Source organism: Spea bombifrons, chromosome 5, assembly GCF_027358695.1.
Source record: "Spea bombifrons isolate aSpeBom1 chromosome 5, aSpeBom1.2.pri, whole genome shotgun sequence".
Lineage (NCBI taxonomy): Eukaryota > Metazoa > Chordata > Amphibia > Anura > Pelobatidae > Spea > Spea bombifrons.
In genome coordinates, this window is record NC_071091.1 from 99,461,816 (window position 1) to 99,481,180 (window position 19,365).

At 37.9% G+C, this 19,365-nt stretch overlaps 1 protein-coding gene across 1 annotated transcript in view; it reads right to left on the bottom strand.

Moving 5' to 3' along the window:
* Positions 1-19,365, bottom strand: part of CSMD3 (CUB and Sushi multiple domains 3) — a 445,444-nt gene that overhangs the window by 218,535 nt on the left and 207,544 nt on the right. Inside the window, exons 9-10 of the mRNA XM_053466566.1 lie at positions 16,897-16,984; positions 14,205-14,329 (exon numbers count right to left, since the gene is read on the bottom strand). Coding sequence (XP_053322541.1) covers positions 14,205-14,329; positions 16,897-16,984 — 213 coding nt within the window. The remainder of the gene's footprint in view (positions 1-14,204; positions 14,330-16,896; positions 16,985-19,365) is intronic.

Genomic DNA, 19,365 nt, shown 5'->3' on the forward strand with positions numbered 1-19,365 from the left:
ACTGTTACCAGAGCTGTTACTGTACTAGCTTTTGCAAAACGCTATTTGACTCTTCCATAAAACACAAGATCATCTAATCCAATAGATGATCATAGCTCATAAATTGTATTACTCTCTGGGCTGAGTTGCTTGATGGTCTACCCTTCCTTCCCAACATGTAAGCAGAGCTGGTTCTGAAGGCGAGGGATAGCTATACAAGTGCCATCAGAGACCTAAATGTATTAAAGGGCCCATCAATGTCATTATTTTAGCATACTGGGAAGTTTCAGGAAATAAAAACCGCACATTATATCAGATTATATCAGCATGTACAGCGTATAAAACGATATACAGTATTCTTATCTATCTGTTGTGTTTTATGTTGGAGGAATTCATTGACACTTGATGTGTCACCAGCTTTGTGTGCTTTCACCTTGCACTGTGCGTGGTCCAATTTGGTATCTTTGAGTTCTATCCTAGACCCAGCAAATTAGAACATTTCCTACAACCATATGTATACGTTCTTCCATGGGAAATCACGCACATGCATTTCCAGTTGCCCAGAATTCCTGACTGACCATGAAAAGAACTTTAAGTACTGAAGCTATCAAGCTTTCCATCCATCTATAATTTTCTTTTTTATTTTAAAATAATTTTGTTGACAGCTACAGTCATATTACTTCATAATTCATCGCGCAGAAATAACTATGATAAATTTAATTGGCTTTTGTCATGATTTGTTGCTTACAGTAAGAATTTCATGTACTGTTGATTTAAGCTTAATCTGTTAGCTATTTAGCTCATTTCCAGTTTCCAATAATAAGCCATACATTATCGTTTGTTATTTTCTGCCAGTAAAAAGGTTTCGGAATGTCACGCAAACAAATGCCAAATAAGGCCTACGTAAGTTCTTTTATTACCCATAATACACAAAACATATATTTTTAAGTGGTGCCCCATGTGGCAAATATGTGTGGGTATTATAACCCTGGCATCGCCCATAGTCTTCTCTACTGCCACAAAGTAATTGTTTTTCTACATTTATATTCTGGAAAAAGAGAACACAAGATGCGCAAAAAAATACATCTTAGTTTCTTCGCTAGAACAACAGACTGCATAGCAATATGTATGCGATGACTTTTAAATTACACATTAATTAGAAAATGTGGTTAAAGCAATGTGTAGACAATGTTTTTTTTTTTTTTTTTTTTTTTTTTACATTTCCCACCGTACAAAATGCCACCACTTAATGCTTTGATGATTGTCCTTTCAACATTTTACATTATGAGAACATTAAGGGAAAAATCACTCAAACTAATAGACATGTGCAAATATTTTTCCTGCCCATCCATTTTGGACGAAAATTGGGACTTTTTAAATTCGGAAACTAAATTTGTTGTCCAACCCCCACATTTAATGTCACTCACCCTCTCATTCGCTCTCTTACACCCTTCTAAATAGCTCCCTACCTTCTCCGCCAACTGCTTCCATGACTCACAGCCCCGCTTCTTCTCTAGCATCCTTTTGCTCTTCTTACTTCGTCAGCATCTCAGCAGACCTGACCTCCCAGTGAAGTTTCACAAAATGGCGATGCTGCCGGTGACATCCTCCAACCGAGGAGAGGATGTCAACGGACGGGCCGCCATTTTTGTAGTCATTCAAGGGAGGTTGTGTCCACGGAGATACGGATGAAGAACAGAAGAGAGACGAACAAAAAGAGAAAACTAAGAGGGGTGAGACAAGGAAGCAGTTGGCATAGAACGTGAGAGAGAATGTGAGAGAGAGAGTGAGTGAGCCCATGAAGTCCGAATGAAAATTCTGTGCTTTTTGCTTAATTTATATTCATTTCATGGGGGGGGGGGTTGCCACTTTCAGGAGATTTGTACCAATTGATTAAATATGCAAATATTAGCGGATATTAGTGAACATAGTAAAGTACCATCAAAAGGCTAAAAATGAGTAGGAATTGAGGAGATTGTGGAAGATTTTACCTTGATTTGTGAGATGTTTCAGCCAGTAAAAAGGGAAATGCTCACCCCTCCTTATTATGCCAAACTTTTTCCTCCCTTATTTACCCACAATATTCCACATTCGTTAATCATGTTTGTGTCTTTGGAAGCTAGAGATTATTTAGAAAATATTTTAGAAGAACCTTAAGGTTTCGTAGATGAGAACTGGCTAAAGCAAAATATAAGAGATATATCTTATAAAAAACATGGATTCTGGTATAAGGTTGAAGAAGTGATCATATGTCATCACAGTAGGTCAATGTGTCTGCTGACTGGGCAAATCAAATGGTTGCTATGGTTTTATAACGATTTCTGAAACTTTGCACCAGAATCACTTTTTAATAAAAAAAAAAAAACAACTCCCATAACATCTTATTTTGTTTCAGCACATGATCTGTTTCCTGCCATCTTTTTAGCCTTCTAGTCTGTCTATTTGCTTGTATAGCATTGTACTCAAAATATAAATTGAGTAACAATGCAAAATCTGTTCGTTAAGGCAAGAAAAAAAATTTGTGTATTCCTGGCAAGCCCTCTGATACCTAATCCTCAGGCACCGATGATGGAACAAAACATCAAATCCTGGCATCGGATGCTTTTGTTATCCTGTAGAGGTGGTATATGTATCCAAGCAATGCCTAATGTAGAACTGACAGTATCATTTGCTTGTTCATACAATTCTCATTGCTTGCGATAATAATGATATTAAATATTGAAACCTATATTTATAATTTTCTCTGTTTTGTCACATATTTACTTTGATTCGGTTATTTTATTCCTAGGGATTCAGAAGGGATTGCTAAATAAAAGTAAAAATGTCATCTATTAAGTATTCATAGAATGCAGCAAAGTTTTTACTGCCATCTGCCTTACAATGTGACAATGGCTCTATTTACAACAAGATTTAAGAGTAATTAGGGAACAGTTTCAAAATGCACCGGATTCATGTTACCTAATTATTCATTTTTAAGGTCATATAAATATTTTGTATGCCCTGTTTTGCTTTGTGATGATGTCATAAGTTACTAGCCTGATGGTGGATAGAGCTATACCCTGTGTAGTTCAATATAGAAGGGGGCGTCGTAAAAAGCATGGTTTAAAATGATTCAGCTCCATGGTAAAATACGGCCATGTTAGGATTCTATAAGATTCATCAAAATTGGGGTTCTTTGACAATTATGTAATCTATGGCCGTAGATTGCAATATAAAATTAAATTCATAATTCATCTTTTTTAAAATTTCGATGATGCTATGTATTTCTCTGAACGTGAATGCAACTGATGATTTATGGTTCAATATAATATTGCTGTATGTTATCGCCTGCTTTATGATAAAATTCAAATTTGGTTTTATGGACTCATTTTAGGTGTACACCCGTCCTTTCCCCTTTATCATAGTCTTCTACCATTGCACATAGGGAGCAAAATAATCGCTACTGCAACGGTGATATTTGTTAACGCCGTAATAAAAGACTCTTCACATAATATCCAAAACATAGCATTTCAATAAAAAAGCAGGAGAAAAAAATTCTATTCTACGGACATTCCATTGCATTTCCTTTCTAAAATAAAAAAAAATCATGCTTTACTTAATTACCATACCTTGTAACATTGTTATCATTTTGATTTAAATTATGCAATTTGCATATTATGATTACATGTATAAAATGTGGCAAGACTTTTTTCCTCTGAGATAGTTTTTAAGCAGCGGCATATGTAAGCATCTGACAAATCATTCTTTATACATCTGGTCCAGGTCTCTCTGGAGCAGAGATTATATTGCCACCTAAATAAGGCAGATGTTTTATTAAAAAAAAAAAGAAAGAAACAATTCTTTTTTTTTTTTTTTTTTATCTGCAACTACATCTTTTAACCCTTCACATTAATTTGTTCACATCATTTTCCAATTGTAATCTTTATGTCCTGAAGTACCAGTATCTTTTCCAGTGCTAAAGCCAGCGAGATTTTACATATTTTAGTGCAATGCTCCATAGAGCTTCGCTGGGCCTGGAGGGGGGGGTTCTCGCTGTCTCTGGGGTGCCCTTTTCATCACAAAAATGTTATACAGCAAATATCCTGAAGATTTTAAGTTTTGTTTGCGTATTATTTTTGCCCTAATTTTTAGCACTCGTGCTGGCTGCCCTGACGTTTATCCCATAATTAATTTTGAAGGCTAAGTTGTGTTGCCTACGAAGCAGCCTAAGGTACAGCCTAAGACTCTTGTGCCGTTATGGTGATGGAACGCATTGGAGGGCTGCAAAATAAGAAAAATAAGACCAACAGTTCTCTCAGGCCTATCCTTCACCTGTCTGACTGGAATGGCTCCAAGGGTTCCTCATCTAAGAATCATTAATTTGACTCAAGAAGGAGTCACCTAACGGAAGAGTCAAACAAAATGTTTTTTTTAATGATTGGTTAATGAAGTTCCCCCATCTCTTTGTGCACTTCAAAGTATGTCTCTGAAAACATCTGCAGAGGTAACCTCTTCACTTTGTTCTCAATGGTACCCCAGCTTGTGCAGTATAGACAAAATGAGGAAATTAATCATTACTTAGATCAGACTCAAGGGGGGGGGGCATCATTTTTGAGCAAAGAAACAAAGGGGAAACAAAGTATCATTCCTGAGCATAGACACAAGGAGTTCTCACCCTTTCCTAGCTCCATTACTTCATTTTCAGGAAACAGGAACACCTACGCTGGGCTACCTGCTGATCAGCCAGCCCCTAGTGCTCCGGGTATTTAGCTGCAAAGGCCCAGTATCTCTCTGGCCTTGCATGGTCTCTGACTTCCAAGCGCATTTTCCATTCTCGCTGCTGTTTATCCGTGTTGACCCTGGCATGGCTGATGTCCCACTCTGGTTCCTGATCCTTGGTTCTGTTCCCGACTACGTTCTCCTCCAGGTATCCTGACTTCGGCTTATCCAAGTACCTGTTTTGGCTCCTGACTTCTGGCTGTGAATTTTGATTACGTCTCCGGATTTCATTATTGCTATGTTATTTATATTTAATAAAGGTGTGATGAAACTGCTCTGGTTTTGTGGTTCCTGACAACGAGGGAACACAACTTCACTGAGCAGACAGACGAAGGGTAAACACAAGCCCAGATACAAGGGAAACATGCATTATTACTGAGCAAAGATACAAGGGGGAAACGCATCATTGCTGAGCATAGACACAAGGGGGATATGGATCCTTACTAAGCATAGACACAAGGGGGAAATATATAATCACATAGGCACAAGGGCAAAATGCATCATTACTGAGCATAAACCCAAGGGGGAAACATATCATTACTGAACACAGACCCAAGGGTGCGTACAGTAACCCAAGGCTCCTAATTGAGCAGTGTATCTCAATGAAGACAGCGGTTTTTGATGATTCACTAAAAACAGGCTCATCTTATAATTAGGTGTAGGCTGCTTAACCTTCTTTTACCTGGAACTACATTTACCATTGGCATGATGTTAGCTATGGATTCATTTTCTGAAAAAATTTACCTTGTCTTAAATGCATCTGTAAGTTCCTGCAGGATTATCAACTTTGTTTTTGACAGTATTTTACTAAAACAATATTCATACCCCCCCCAATTTTTTTTTTCCAAGGATGGATTTAATGCTCTAATTTTCATCCATATAGCCGTATGATATTTGTTATTTTCCTATGTAAAAGGGACTTTTTAAGCAACCATGTGTTGGATCCCACTCATGGCATTGACATGCCAACCTTTTCTAGAGGCTCGCATACCAGATCATGGGAAAAACACAGAAATACTCTACGGGAGACTGGGTGGAAGTCAATGATTGCTCATTGAAACAAGTGGGTCTAATACAATATGCACTTATTGCTAATTAATCGAAGACTACCCACAAACCCTAAGATTTTTATGAAGAAGATCAGTTTTAGAAGAAAGTTAAGTTGTCACACGGACAAGATCACATTGTCCCTGAGAAAAAATTCTACCACAACACTTCAATCATTTATCTAATGATTTTTTTTCTAGGCAATTAAATTACCAAACCATCCTCTTTCCCCTTTTTCATTTTTTTTTTTTGAACTGAACAAATCAGCAGTTTACACAAAATGTAAAATAAATTAGAGGCAAGCTTTATGTGCCAAGTGGGTCTTATTTGCTGCCAATTTTTTTACTCTGAAAGAATCAGCTTTCTCAGATCAAGTAACCGTGGTGTTAAAAAGGTAGTTATGTGAAATGAAACCCCAAATATTATTTTCCCTTTGTTTGTTCTTCATGGCAAAATGTCATTTTGTGTTGTTTATGTTGTGCATCAGGCGCATTTGTTTCTCACAAAACCAATTGCACAGATTGTTTCATGTTTTATGTATTTATGTATTTGATTGTGAATGAACAAATTTTTTTTTTATAATGATAATATACAATATTTTGCCCAGAACATAATGGGTAGGCCATCATTCACTTTGTACTAAAGGTATGCACAGCAAGTAAAATCGATTATGATGACATTTTCGATTCGTTTTGTTTTTCCACGTTCATTTCCGGGCACCGCATTTAGTTTTCCCGTTCGGTCTAGATGAAATTCAGGGGGCTTTTTTTGACCCTGAAACCTTCTGACAGTGGCGTACCTACCGGGGTCGCAGGGGTCGCGACTGCGACCGGGCCCCGGCGGCAGGGGGGCCCAACCCAAGGGGCCGCACGAAATCGGGCCCCGGCGGCAGAGGGGCCCAAGCCAAGGGGCCGCACGAAATCGGGCCCCGGCGGCAGAGGGGCCCAAGCAAAGGGGCCGCACGAAATCGGGCCCCGGCGGCAGGGGGGCCCAAGCCAAGGGGCCGCACGAAATCGGGCCCCGGCGGCAGGGGGGCCCAAGCCAAAGGGCCGCACGAAATCGGGCCCTGGCGGCAGGGGGGCCCAAGCCAAGGGGCCGCACGAAATCGGGCCCCGGCGGCAGGGGGGCTCAAGCCAAGGGGCCGCACTAAATCGGGACCCGGTGGAAGGGGGGCCCAAGCCAAGGGGCCGCCCGATACCTTTTTATGTTTTTTTTTATTATTATTTTTTTTAAATAAGGCAAGCCGTGCCACGGAGCTGGCGACGGCCGCCTAATCATTGATGCAGCGTGAGGGGCGAAAGCTCCGCCCCCTCACGCTCAGAGTGTAGGATCACCGGATCACATAGAGCATGAGGGGTGAAAGCTCCGCCCCCTCATACAGACTGCAGGAGCACTGGATCGTGCCACAAGAGCTGCATGAGGGCTGAAAGCTCTGCCCCATCACACAGACTGCTGGAGCACCGGATGTCGTGTCAGTCACGTACATCCAGTTTGAAAATAAAACGGCAGTCTTCATCTATCACTCCATCAGCACTTCATCAGGGCCCCAAAGTGGAAGGAATAGGGAGGTCGGTACAATAATGTATTTTAAAAAAAAAATATTGTATATGGCATTAAATTATTATTTCATTATTATTTCAATTATAAACATAAAAATAAATATATGTGTGTGTCTGTGGAGGGGGACAAAACGCATAAAGTTTTTTTTCTTTAAAAAATGGAGATTTCTAGATTTATTTTTATATAGATATACATATATAAACACTTATATATAGATTAGACACACAAGTTCAGCTCCCGAGTGTCACCTTTGTCCTCATCCAGCCAGGCACAGGATGGGCTGTTTGGGGACAAAAATGGCAAACCCTACGTGTGTTATCTGGGTGCTGGTCAGGTTCTATGTGGGCAGTGTGGAGGCCAGGGCTGGTTTTGGGGTGCGCAACCTGTGATCTATGCCTATAATTTAGGGGGTTTTAAATATACCTTTAATGCAGAGTTTTTATGTGAATTCTATTTGATCTATATCTGCAATGCTGGGTTTGTGTGTTATTCTGTTGATCTATATCTGCTATGCTATGCTTCCATACATTATTTATGTATTCAAAGAAAAAGGAGCGCATGTACAAAAGGGGCCCTATGTACATGCGCCCCTTTTTCTTTGATTATGCCCTTTGTACATGCGCCCCTTTTTCTTTGATTTTTTACAGATATGATTCAATATGTAAATTTAATTTGTTGAATATTTTGAAAAAAAATTGTTGGGTAAAAATCATGTTTTTTTTGGGGGGGTGGGGGGCCCTTAACAGATTCTCGCACCCGGGCCCTGAGGCGTCTAGTTACGCCCCTGCCTTCTGACACTAGTAGATACATACATCCAGCCCCACAATGACTTTCCCCCCCAAATCAGAAAAAATATTTAAAGAAATAATCCCTCAACATTGAGGCATTTTGAGGCAGATTGGAAAAAACTCCACAGATTGTCAGACCCATCAATCCCAGCCATAAGCATCCATGAGATCACTTCGCTCAACCCCCGACTTTTTGGCTACTTCTACCTATCAGTGATTTATATTACATATAGTCCTGTCGCACTTCACCTGGCCAAAACAGGGTGCGATGGTAGCCAAAGTTGGCAAATGAATGAATTAAATGTCTGAGATTTTGTTTAGGTTCACTATTGACTCTGTACAGTATGAACTATAAGAAAGGTGATTACTCTATATCCAGCATCTTCATCTTGTACTTAATAAGTTTATTATGCTTTTCTAGTTTAGAGAAGAAAGGTAAATCCCTATTGTGAAATATGTAATAATACACATCCTTATTTTAAAATATATCATAAATTACATAGTTATCAAAATAATTTTGTATGCGATCATTTTGGTAAATTTACATTTTTTGGATATTATTTTTGGCTTTGAATATGAATTCGAGACTCACAATGCAATTATATACGTATTTATCCTGAATTTCACTCCCCTTTGAATATAACCAAGTAAAGTGTTTCTTTTCTTATACCGTGGCCACTGTTGAAACACTTTACATAGGCCTAGAGGGGATGGAATAAGTTCTCTTTGAAGCTATCACAACTTCCATTCTGTGAAGCATCTGGCGTTGCTTTGAAGAATAATTTAATGCCCCAGGTATAAAGAGGTCATTTTGGGTCTCATGCAATCTACGCTGCCATGATACAAATGATAGTTTTAATCAAATCTTTCAAAATCTTTTAACATTTGTATTGTTATATATTTTTTATATTTTATTGAAGTTAATCGTTAACTATATAGATATAAAAACCCTTAACTATGTATATTAAAATGGCAGTCACCACAAGGCAAAAGGGGCAGCTCAACAGGGCTAAAACAACCCAATGAACCCATAAACAGCTGCCCATAACCACTACCTTCCATTACCTAAGTGGCCTTGGTGCCATGGTGTTATTATGACTCAGAGAAACCTCAGGGGTAAAAAACCTCCCCCCAGCCTCGAGTAGTTTGCCCCATGGGCACCTCCTGTCCGGATTAGTATCAGCGAGTGCTTCCTGTGCCAAGGCAGGAGGATAGAATCCTTAACGTTAACCTCATTGATACATTCATAAATTGGTTTTATCAGTAATGAATATCCATATTCTGTCATGGATGGTCACAATAATGCTTAATGGTTGTGGGGAGCTGTTAGAATTAACATTAAATGTAGATATTGATCACATGGGTTACTAAACAATAATATTGGGTTTAAGTCCTCCTTTACCCTACAGGCAGCGACGGTGGATGGAATAAACATCAAAAACACCTAGTTGTATTTCAACAGAACACAATGTATGAACTACAATAGGATAAATTAAATAATATTTCAATAACACACATTCCTTTTACACGTATCACATAGACATACTGATAAGGAATCTCTTATTACTGTAGAATATAACCGTGTTACAATACAAAGGCACAACGTACAGGCCACAAGTGTAAGGAACAGCAGGATCCTGCTTGCCCATTCTTATGGTCAAAAGAGGTCCACAAACTCTCCTTGCCCTGGGCCCTGTAAACCCTGTGACGATGCCTTTTATAGGACCAACATAGAAAAAAAAAGAAAGAGTAGAATCACCTAACATTGGGGAGATTACATTACATTTATTTATATAGGGTCAACAGATTATGGCAGGCCCTCTGGGTCTACTTGTCCTACACAGGTCTCATGTATCTCAAGTGGTTGGAACTCAAACTAAATCTCTCAATAAATATAGTAAAACCTGTGACATCTACAGTTTGCCCTTAAATTCATCAAATATGTCTAGTTAATTTGACTTTAATTAATTGCAATTAAGTTATCGTAGTGTTAAATGGGGCAGCATACAAATAGGTCACTATATAGAGAAATATGATTATAAGTGTATTTCTATAATTATGCTGCCAAAACTATGGCGATTACATCATAAATCTAGAACAGGCCATGTAACTTTTTTCTGTGACTCTACCTGTAATTGTAACTCAACGCTAATTATATATTAATGTTCACCGGTCCAAAAAAAAATCAATGTGCTTTTTTTAAGTCATGTTAGAGAGCGTTTTAGGCCATTTTCATAGAACGTACAGGATTTCCTGCAACCTCTTATTGAAACTTTCTTCCTAGATAATTTTATTGACACTTTTGCTGAATTCACAGTTTTCTATAGGAGCTGCTTTAGACGGCAAGGGAACAGAAATATAATTATATTCTAATAAAAGAAAAAGAGTCGTAACGATTCCTTTTTACCGTTTCTCACCTATTTTTATATTATTATAAATTGCCTCTTTTCACCATTTGTGTTTGACAGCAGCTATGAAACTGCACGAAAATAAAACCGGACGGAATAACTCAAAGCTGTAAAGTTAATTATTACCAAGCCTGAGCAAACATCGAAAATGTATACTTTTCATAATGCAAAGGTTCTGTAAAAAGAGTCAAACTGCATTTTCAGAAACATAGGCAGTAGTTAAGTGGTTGTCTCTCACAGCCAAAGGAAACGGATTTAGAATAAAGTGCTATTTAATGCCAGGTCAATAGAAATGATATTAATTATATCTGCTCTCATTTTAAAGTAACATTATTTTAAAGTAACAATTTCAACCTCTTACAATAGGTCTATATTAATGGGAAAAAAAATAGACGTCATATTCGGTAACAGATATTTATAATGTGTTGATAAGTTCTAATAAACATAGATAATTGTTTTCTATTATGCCATATTGGTAGTACTATTATCACCTATATTCGCACAAAATGATACTAACGAGTCCCCGACTGGCCCGGTCTGGACCTTTGTTGCCATTTGCCCAGCGGATCCAGTGGTTTAAATTGTGGTCGTCGGTTGAGTACACACAGCCCACATCCACATATATCATTTCGTAGCCAATGGACTCACTACTAATATTGTTTTACAACTAAAGTTTTAATGATGTTGACAAAGAAACTTGAACCGGATCCTGTTACTCCCATAAACATGATGTTCTAGCTGTTGTAGCTGACATGGACATATATCTTGATAAATGAAGAGATTTGTATCATTATTATTAACAATGTGATTGTTTTGGATGTTAAATGTTCTTTTGTACCAAACAGAGTAGCCAGAATGTTATCTAATTACTAACGAACATACTACGACTATAACAAGATTAATTCACGTGTCAATTAATTCTAATTGGGATATTTTAATTTGGTTTCTTGGGCACCGCACATTTTTCAATTTATGCTCTAGAATAATGACCCTTATTTTAACTTCTAGAGTTTTACCACTAGGTAGGATTGTGGAGGCATTTATGAATTAGGTATATTTAAATAAAACAATTTACTTTTACAGTGTACTTAATAAAAATATTTTAGTTGCTTAAAAAATATTTAAAACCATATCTCGAGGAAGCAAAACCGTATATAGAGTTTGCCCTTTAATACCATCTGTCTGTTATTTTTTTCTACCATATGCCATTATATGCTTTTGTAACCTCTTTCATAATATGTTTTGTATGTATTTAGAAATGATTTATATTTATTGTTCAAAAGCACAAAGTTCAGTCCATTCCTGGTCAACGATTAGGGGGCACAGATATTGAAATAAGAGCTATCAAGAGGGAGTTGAGAACCTCTTGGGCAATCGGGCCTTAATGGGCTGGTTATAAGGGAGATTTTCATGCCGGCACAGTCTCACAGCCATGAAACCCCGGGTTATAACAGCATATCCACCGTACTCCACAGTGACGACAGTGTCTATACAGCAGGGGGCTGGAGGTGCTGCCCTGGGTCAGACCTCGGGAATTGCCTAAGGTAATTAAGCTAAATTCTGACCAAATATGATTGCTGGGCATCTCTACTCAGAAGAGGATAACTTTTAAAGGTCTTGCTCGGCTCCTTACATAATTAACCAGTCACGTGAGAAACTGTCAATGGCGCTACCAAAGTAAGATCCCCAGGAGGACGGAGAAGACATATTGCTAATAAGTTATACAACAAGCATGATTTCGTAGGAGAAGTTTCACAAACACTAAAATCAAGGGACTTAAAAATAAAGTTTGCGGCCCTTATTACCGAATGTTGGTGATTTATAGATCAAAAAATCTTAGGCCGGAGATGGCTTTTTTAAACTGCTTTTAGTAGAGACTGTTGCAAGATGGCACCTGGACGGAGGCCCAGTTGATGTTCTTACGTCTTTTCTTATTTGTGTTTGTTTTTTGTTTTGAATAATTCATTCACAAATGTTGTTCTTCCACAGGATTATTTAACGTCACCTTTAAACCATTCTTACATTCACCTTTGCTGAGCAGGACTAAATTCAAACAATTTAATATTTATGAGGTAATCTCAGCTGATCCAACATTTTTTGCATAATGTAAAATGTTCCCGGCTGACCTTTGTGCTATAGTTTTCTTAAGCTATTTAACTAAGCCAATTAGCATCCCATTAAAGGTACAGCATGTATAATAATCAGGTATAGAACTATGTACGGTTGTAGAAATGTTCCATAAACCCTTTACGAATCAACACAATGTATCAAGTATTTCTAGTTTCCACACACACAGTTTCCATTTCAGCTTTCTTGTTTTTAATCCAATTGGGAAAAACAAAGCAGGGTCAGTTTATGGTGTCAGAGATTTGACAGTTTAGAATTTGCTGTTCCCTCAAAATTGATCAGCCTCTAATCCAACATTTTAAGCAATTAACTTATGCAGAATAGAGCTCAATAAACACACAACTAACTTCAAGTGAATTAACAATATTAAACATTATATATATATATATATATATATATATATATATATATATATATATATAAAAACGTGTCACTACCTTATGTTAGCGGGGTCATTACTCTGGGCTCGATTCAATGACCCGACTAAACCTTAATTGGCCTTAAAGGTGTAACAAAATACACAGTTAGCAATCCCTGACTAAACCTGATAGAGCGATCAGACGTTCGCAGACATTCATATGCTACATTGAAACCGTAGAAAACTCTTCCCTTAAAGCGATTCAATGACATGCACCTAAAATGGATAAACATCATCTCTATTTAACAAAATGCCCTGTCAATCGGCCCCTGCTCCTTAACCCTTTGTTGTATCTTTCCCACCCCAGTTACTCATAATCAGCATTTCAACGCGATCCACTGTCATTTTGGAATTTTCCTTTGGTATAAAGGATTGTTAATTGATTTTGCCGTTCTCACGGCACACGCCGACGTATGATTAGATTATACGGCTGCATACTGCTTATATCCTCGAACAGTCATTCATTTGCTTTTAGTCTGGGGCATTAAATTGCTAGATATATAAACTGCGTACAAAATGACCGTATTTTCAGGCTAGGGCTAGGTTTAGTTATGTCCATTAAGCACCAGTAGATGCTTCACAAAGAACAGGGAAATAGGATTAAATTGCATTTACATTTCTGGCTAATCTATACCTATTATATTTGCATCTGTACTAGAGAATATAATTTTATGCTGTTTGCAATCATTTTATATGAATGAATAGCTACGCTCACTCCCCGCTCACATTCTCATTATTTCCATCCACTTCCAGTTCCCTCCCAATAAAGGCTTTCTGGAGTTAGCACCTCCGCATACACGTTTATTGCCTATCCTGGAGAAGTTACCAGGTATAATAACAGTAAGAGGTTCACCCATTATTCGATATTAGCTACGTGCGCTAATGTGGGCTCAATGAAGTCTTAGGACCAACTTCTCCTCGGCCCATCTCACCAAAAGGGGATGAGGTTGGGCAGGAGTAGAGTGGGCTAGAACAAGTGTTCTTCTTTGGGAGTTGGGTCTTTACAGATGGATATGAGGACCTCCTCTATTCAATGAGCAAGTGCAATGAGGCACTCACATGGTTCCCAAATAGCAATGTCTCTTAAAATATACATGAACAGTAAAATGACTACCTTACCTTTGCACACTGGTCTATGATCACTCCAGGCTGCGAAAACATCAGCAATCCTTTGGCAAGTGATACTTTTTTCCCCTTGAAGAACGTAATCTTCATCACAGGAGAAGAGCACTGTGGCACCAAGACTATAAAAAAACATAACGGGGCAAAATAGCAAAATAAAATAATTAAATATATCCTGATCTTATGTGTGATCCTAGTGGTTTGTATTGTTACCTGCACAAAGAAGATGTTCACAGTTTCACCGGACCCAAAAATACATATTAAAATCTCGCATTTTTAGTTTATAAAGATTTATGCATTGCTTTTAATATTGTGTTTCTAGATTAAATAGAATTAAAAAAGTTAAATGTGTAATTATTTTTGTTCTTCGGTAATAACTTTTGAAACACTGTAAGAATGGATATTGGAATTGTATACCAAGCCTGAACTACCATACATTCAACAAAAAATTGTTTAATAATTCTACAAATAAAAGTCAAATAGCTCGAAATCCCATAACAAGGAAGCCAGAATATATGCATTAACAACCACAGCATTAGGCTACATTGTTTTAATAACATTTTGAAGACCTGAAGGCTGAGAATATGCATTACTCATCCCTTGGGCATGTATGTATATGTATATATGTATATAATATAATATATATTATATATATATATATATATATATATATATATATATATATATATAATAGTAAGCATTATTAAATACTCATCTACATCCACCATGCAAACCAGAAGACTTTAGGTATAAGGTAGGCATATACTAGGCTAACAACGATTATCTTTTTTTCCCCTCTACATCCACTTGGAAAAGCCAGTCTTCTGGCTTGCCTGATGAACGTAGATGAGTGTTTCATATAACGTTCGCTAATATCTAATTCTTAGCGGACGGGTTTTTCAACAGAAAGAAAACCTAAAACAAGTGCATGGTTTATTTAAGCAAAAAAATAAAATAAACATAATTTTCTTTCCAAAAGAAACAAAAAACAGCAGTTTAACTCTGTTCAGCCAATTCACGGTTTAACGGCTGGCAGGGGTGACAGCATGCGCGCCCTAACACGGGCTCCAACTACTCACAGCCCAGCAAGCTGCACTCGCTTAACAAGCACATGCTGGCGCTTATTAAACCACCATGGTCGCATACAGGTTATATAACCCTTTAATAGGCAGTAAGCGTTATACTTAACCTAATATCGTTACATGCAGGTCTATAAGCCTATTACAGTTATGTAACATTAGTTAAGGCATTAGAGGTGCATGCTACATGTTCTACGGTGGCTATACCGCATTGCTAAAAAAAAAAAGGACAATTAAATATATAGATGGAGTGTGCGTTACATTTAAATAAGTTAGAAGAGGAGAAAAAAATTATGTGCTGTAAATAAGTAAGAATTTAGATAATCTGTTATGTGAACAATCACCTTTAATAATGATCATTAATTCATTCTGCTTAAGGCCTCCTTGAACCAAGAGGTAATAAGTAAAATATTCTAATTTTTTTATTTTAGTTATTCTTTCCCAATAAATAAAAATGTACTATACAAAACGAATTTGTACTGGTCAACCAAGGACGGACAGCCGCTTCATAGCTAGTCCTACGTTGCGTTCTCCACTTGGAAGCATCCCAATCTTTCGCTCAATCTACATATCACTCTGATCCTGCACCAAGGGAAGTCCAGAACCAAAATGTGATGCAAATTTCCTGGGCACGAGGAAACCAATAACCCCAGACAAACGTTGTGTTCTTCATTGGCCTTGTCAGCGGGGTATGGCTGCCATCTCTCTAGGCACAAGACAGCAAGAAGGTCTACTTCTTGATTTACCTTTAAACTGTGAGATGCTCAACCAAGGAAGGACAACCAATTGTTTGGTTCCCTCGTGCGTTGGGAAACTTGCCTCATATTTTGGTTTCGGAATGCCTTAGGACAGGATTAGACTGATATGTCAATGGCTACTTGAGCTAAAACTTGAGACGCTCCCAAGTAGGGGCCACACTGTAGGACGGGCTATGAAGCGACTGCCTGTACTTTGGTTGAGCCTCTCAAATTTGTTTTGTATAAAATAAGAGTGACTATCAATAAACGATCTTTCATTTTCGGAACTGATTTATTGTTGAAATGTTTTCTATACGGGTAGAACCACATTTTATAAACTCTAATGTGTCATTAGTATGATCAGTAACTCTATCTATATTGGCAGCTTACCGTACCTATCCAATTTAATGCTAAAAATTCTAAATCAATACTAAATTTGGTCTTACCAATGGGTGAAACACCAATCAACAATCCACTGACATGCACTAGCCCCTGCGATCATTAAATAAGGAGATTTTTTGCATTAAAATGTTTTAAATAAAACATACAGACTCTTACCGATATTCTTCATGCATGCACAGCCAATGTAAGTTGCCACTGAAACTCTCTGGATTTAATGAAGCACTCCAAATAACAATCTTTAGATATGTGATTATTGTCAAAATTCAGGAAAAAAAAATATATATTTTTGGGAAAAAAAAGCGTTGGTCATTGCAATTAAACATTTTAGTAATGAGATGATGGCTAGGGAGAAGCAGAGTTAGTAATAAAAACGTCATATTTTCCTTCAGTTTCAATATAAATCAAAGCTATAGGTAAATAATGTTCTAAGTAAATTGCCTAAGTTGCCCAATGCTGGATTTAAAGTTTTACCTAAAATCAGAGCCTATTCTTTTTCCGTTTTCTGGTTCTCCTGGATCAGGACACATATTTGACGCTTGTTTAATGCCTCCTTCATTTACTGTAAATGAAAGAAAATAGATTTGAAAACAGAAAAAATGATACACATGTATAAAATTCTATATTTGGTATATAAATATGTGTACCACACGTAATACATACATGCACAACATCTATCTATTTGGTAGGCAAATAAAAAATAAGAGACCTTGATAGCCTTTTAATAAAACCCATATACCGTCCCCATTTTGACTTCTGTTGTTTTGAAATAAGTATTTTTGGCATAGGCGGCTTTAGGATAAATGTCATCCTGCTTAACAAAGCCGATTGTTTGTTTTACAATACAGAGCCAGCTCATACCAGGATTTGTGCATTATTCAAGTAAATAGATGCGAGATCCATAAAATTCTACAAGGCCTTTCCAAAAAATAACATTGAATAAAAAGGAAAATAATATTTTAATAGGTAGGACAGAAAATAAACCTTTCATCTGCAAAATATGCACCGTAAAATGCTAAGAATATTTAAACTAAAAAAAATGATATTAAATATTATGATGAACTCGTATACTTGTCTCTGAGACAGAGGAGTATTGTTAGAGAGGTAGGTCTGGGGAGAAGAATTTTTTTGCTGGAAAATGGGAGGCAGACTGTCCTATTTGTTAATCAAGTCCCCTGGTTCACTACTTATCATTGGATGGTTACAAGAGGGATTTCTGATATCTCTGGTGGGACCATTTATACTATGGAGGTCTGTATCAAGCCACCACAGGCTCCATTGCACGCTGTACCTAGTGGCGTGTGTCCTTTAAAAGGTTGAGTATAAAGAACTAGAGGTGTAGTAAATATATATTGGTGTTCAGCAAATTAGAGGGTGGTTGGAGAAGTGAGTTCTGCAGACTTAACAAATAGGACCAGTATCAGACTATATAATAAATTATGGCTATACTGTCACGTTCTGCCCAGGCTGCGGAGCTGCATATCTGTCCTGCTGTAGTTTCTCTGCTTTGCTTTGATCCATTCCTGGATTTCCTTTTGCTTTGTTCTATTTTCCATTCCTTGCTTCTGCTCCGGCTCTTTGCTTCAGCTCTGCTTCCTTTATTAGGTGTGCCCCACCTGTGTGTTCTGTTTGTCTCAGTCTGCAGTCTGCAGTCTAAGGTATGTCTCAGTGCTATGTGTTTGGTTTCCATGTTTGGTTTGTTTCGTACCACTGTCAGCAGGGATTAGCGTTAGGACCCACCGTCATTGGAGTACTTTGGCGTAGTGGTGGGCTAAGCATACTATGGCCATATCATGTGACGGAATCTCCAATAGTTATCTTGTAGTCCTAGGCTAGTTTCTGTATTCATGTTTGTCTGTCTCTTATGTACCTTTGCCCTTCTTCCTTGTATTATCTGAGGATTCCGGTTCCTCTCTCCTCTCCCCATGTCCCGGTTAATATGTCCTATCCTTGCTTATAGGAGAAGCGTCCGAGGGTTCCGGCTCCTCTCTCCTTCCCCTGTGTTCCCTGCCTTTTTCCCTGTCCTTTGTTGTGCCCTGTAACATGTATGTCTTGTCAGGTTATGTTTATTCCTTGTCTTGTGCCTGTTTATACTTTACGCTATTCATATCTTGTTTCTAGCCACTTCTTGTGTATATCTTGTATCATGTTTCTTGCCTGGTCTCCCTTTCCCTTGCTGTGTTTATGTGTCTGCCATTAACCCTTTGCTTAGCTTCCATTCTCCCAGCCTGCAGCATCCTGCACGTGACTCATGTGATATGCTTCATGCCTGCTCCAGGGTGCCTGCAGGATTCGTTTTGTTCCGGATTACATCTGCTGCCATATCAGGGCGCTGGTGTTTGGCTGCATTAACCTAGACATATAGTGCAATCTTTCCATTTCAAGATTTTTGATATTCAGGGAGAAATGAGTGACTGGAAGAGTGATGATGATCTTAAAGAGTGTTTATACCGATTGACACAATGTCACTTGGTGCTAATGCTATAGGGTTGTCAAAATGAAAACGGAATGAAACTGACCTTAATGCAGATCCCTGCATTGTAGCCATGGTACAGTGCAACCAACCAATCAACTTGGCACACTGATTACATTATGTCATCACACCTGTTCACCAATGAAGAATAACACAATTCTTCTGGCATGGAACCCTGTAGACATACGATTGTCTGAACCTTCTATGGGGAACCCTTCTGGGATCCAGATGGTTGTGTAGAAATATGGAGAAAGGGAGAACTGATTTGAGAAGGATGTTCTTAGACAACCAGATGAAGGCCAATAAATGAATTGTCTGGTTTGAGGCAAATTTTAGGGTTTATTAACTAAAGAAAAAGTTGTCAGGAGCGTCTGCAGTTGTAGCTCTTACTTGGCTATTCATTATGAAGGGCCAACAGTAGCAGGTTTTCTAAAGGAGGAAGGACTGAGCTGGCCCTTTATAAAGTATCA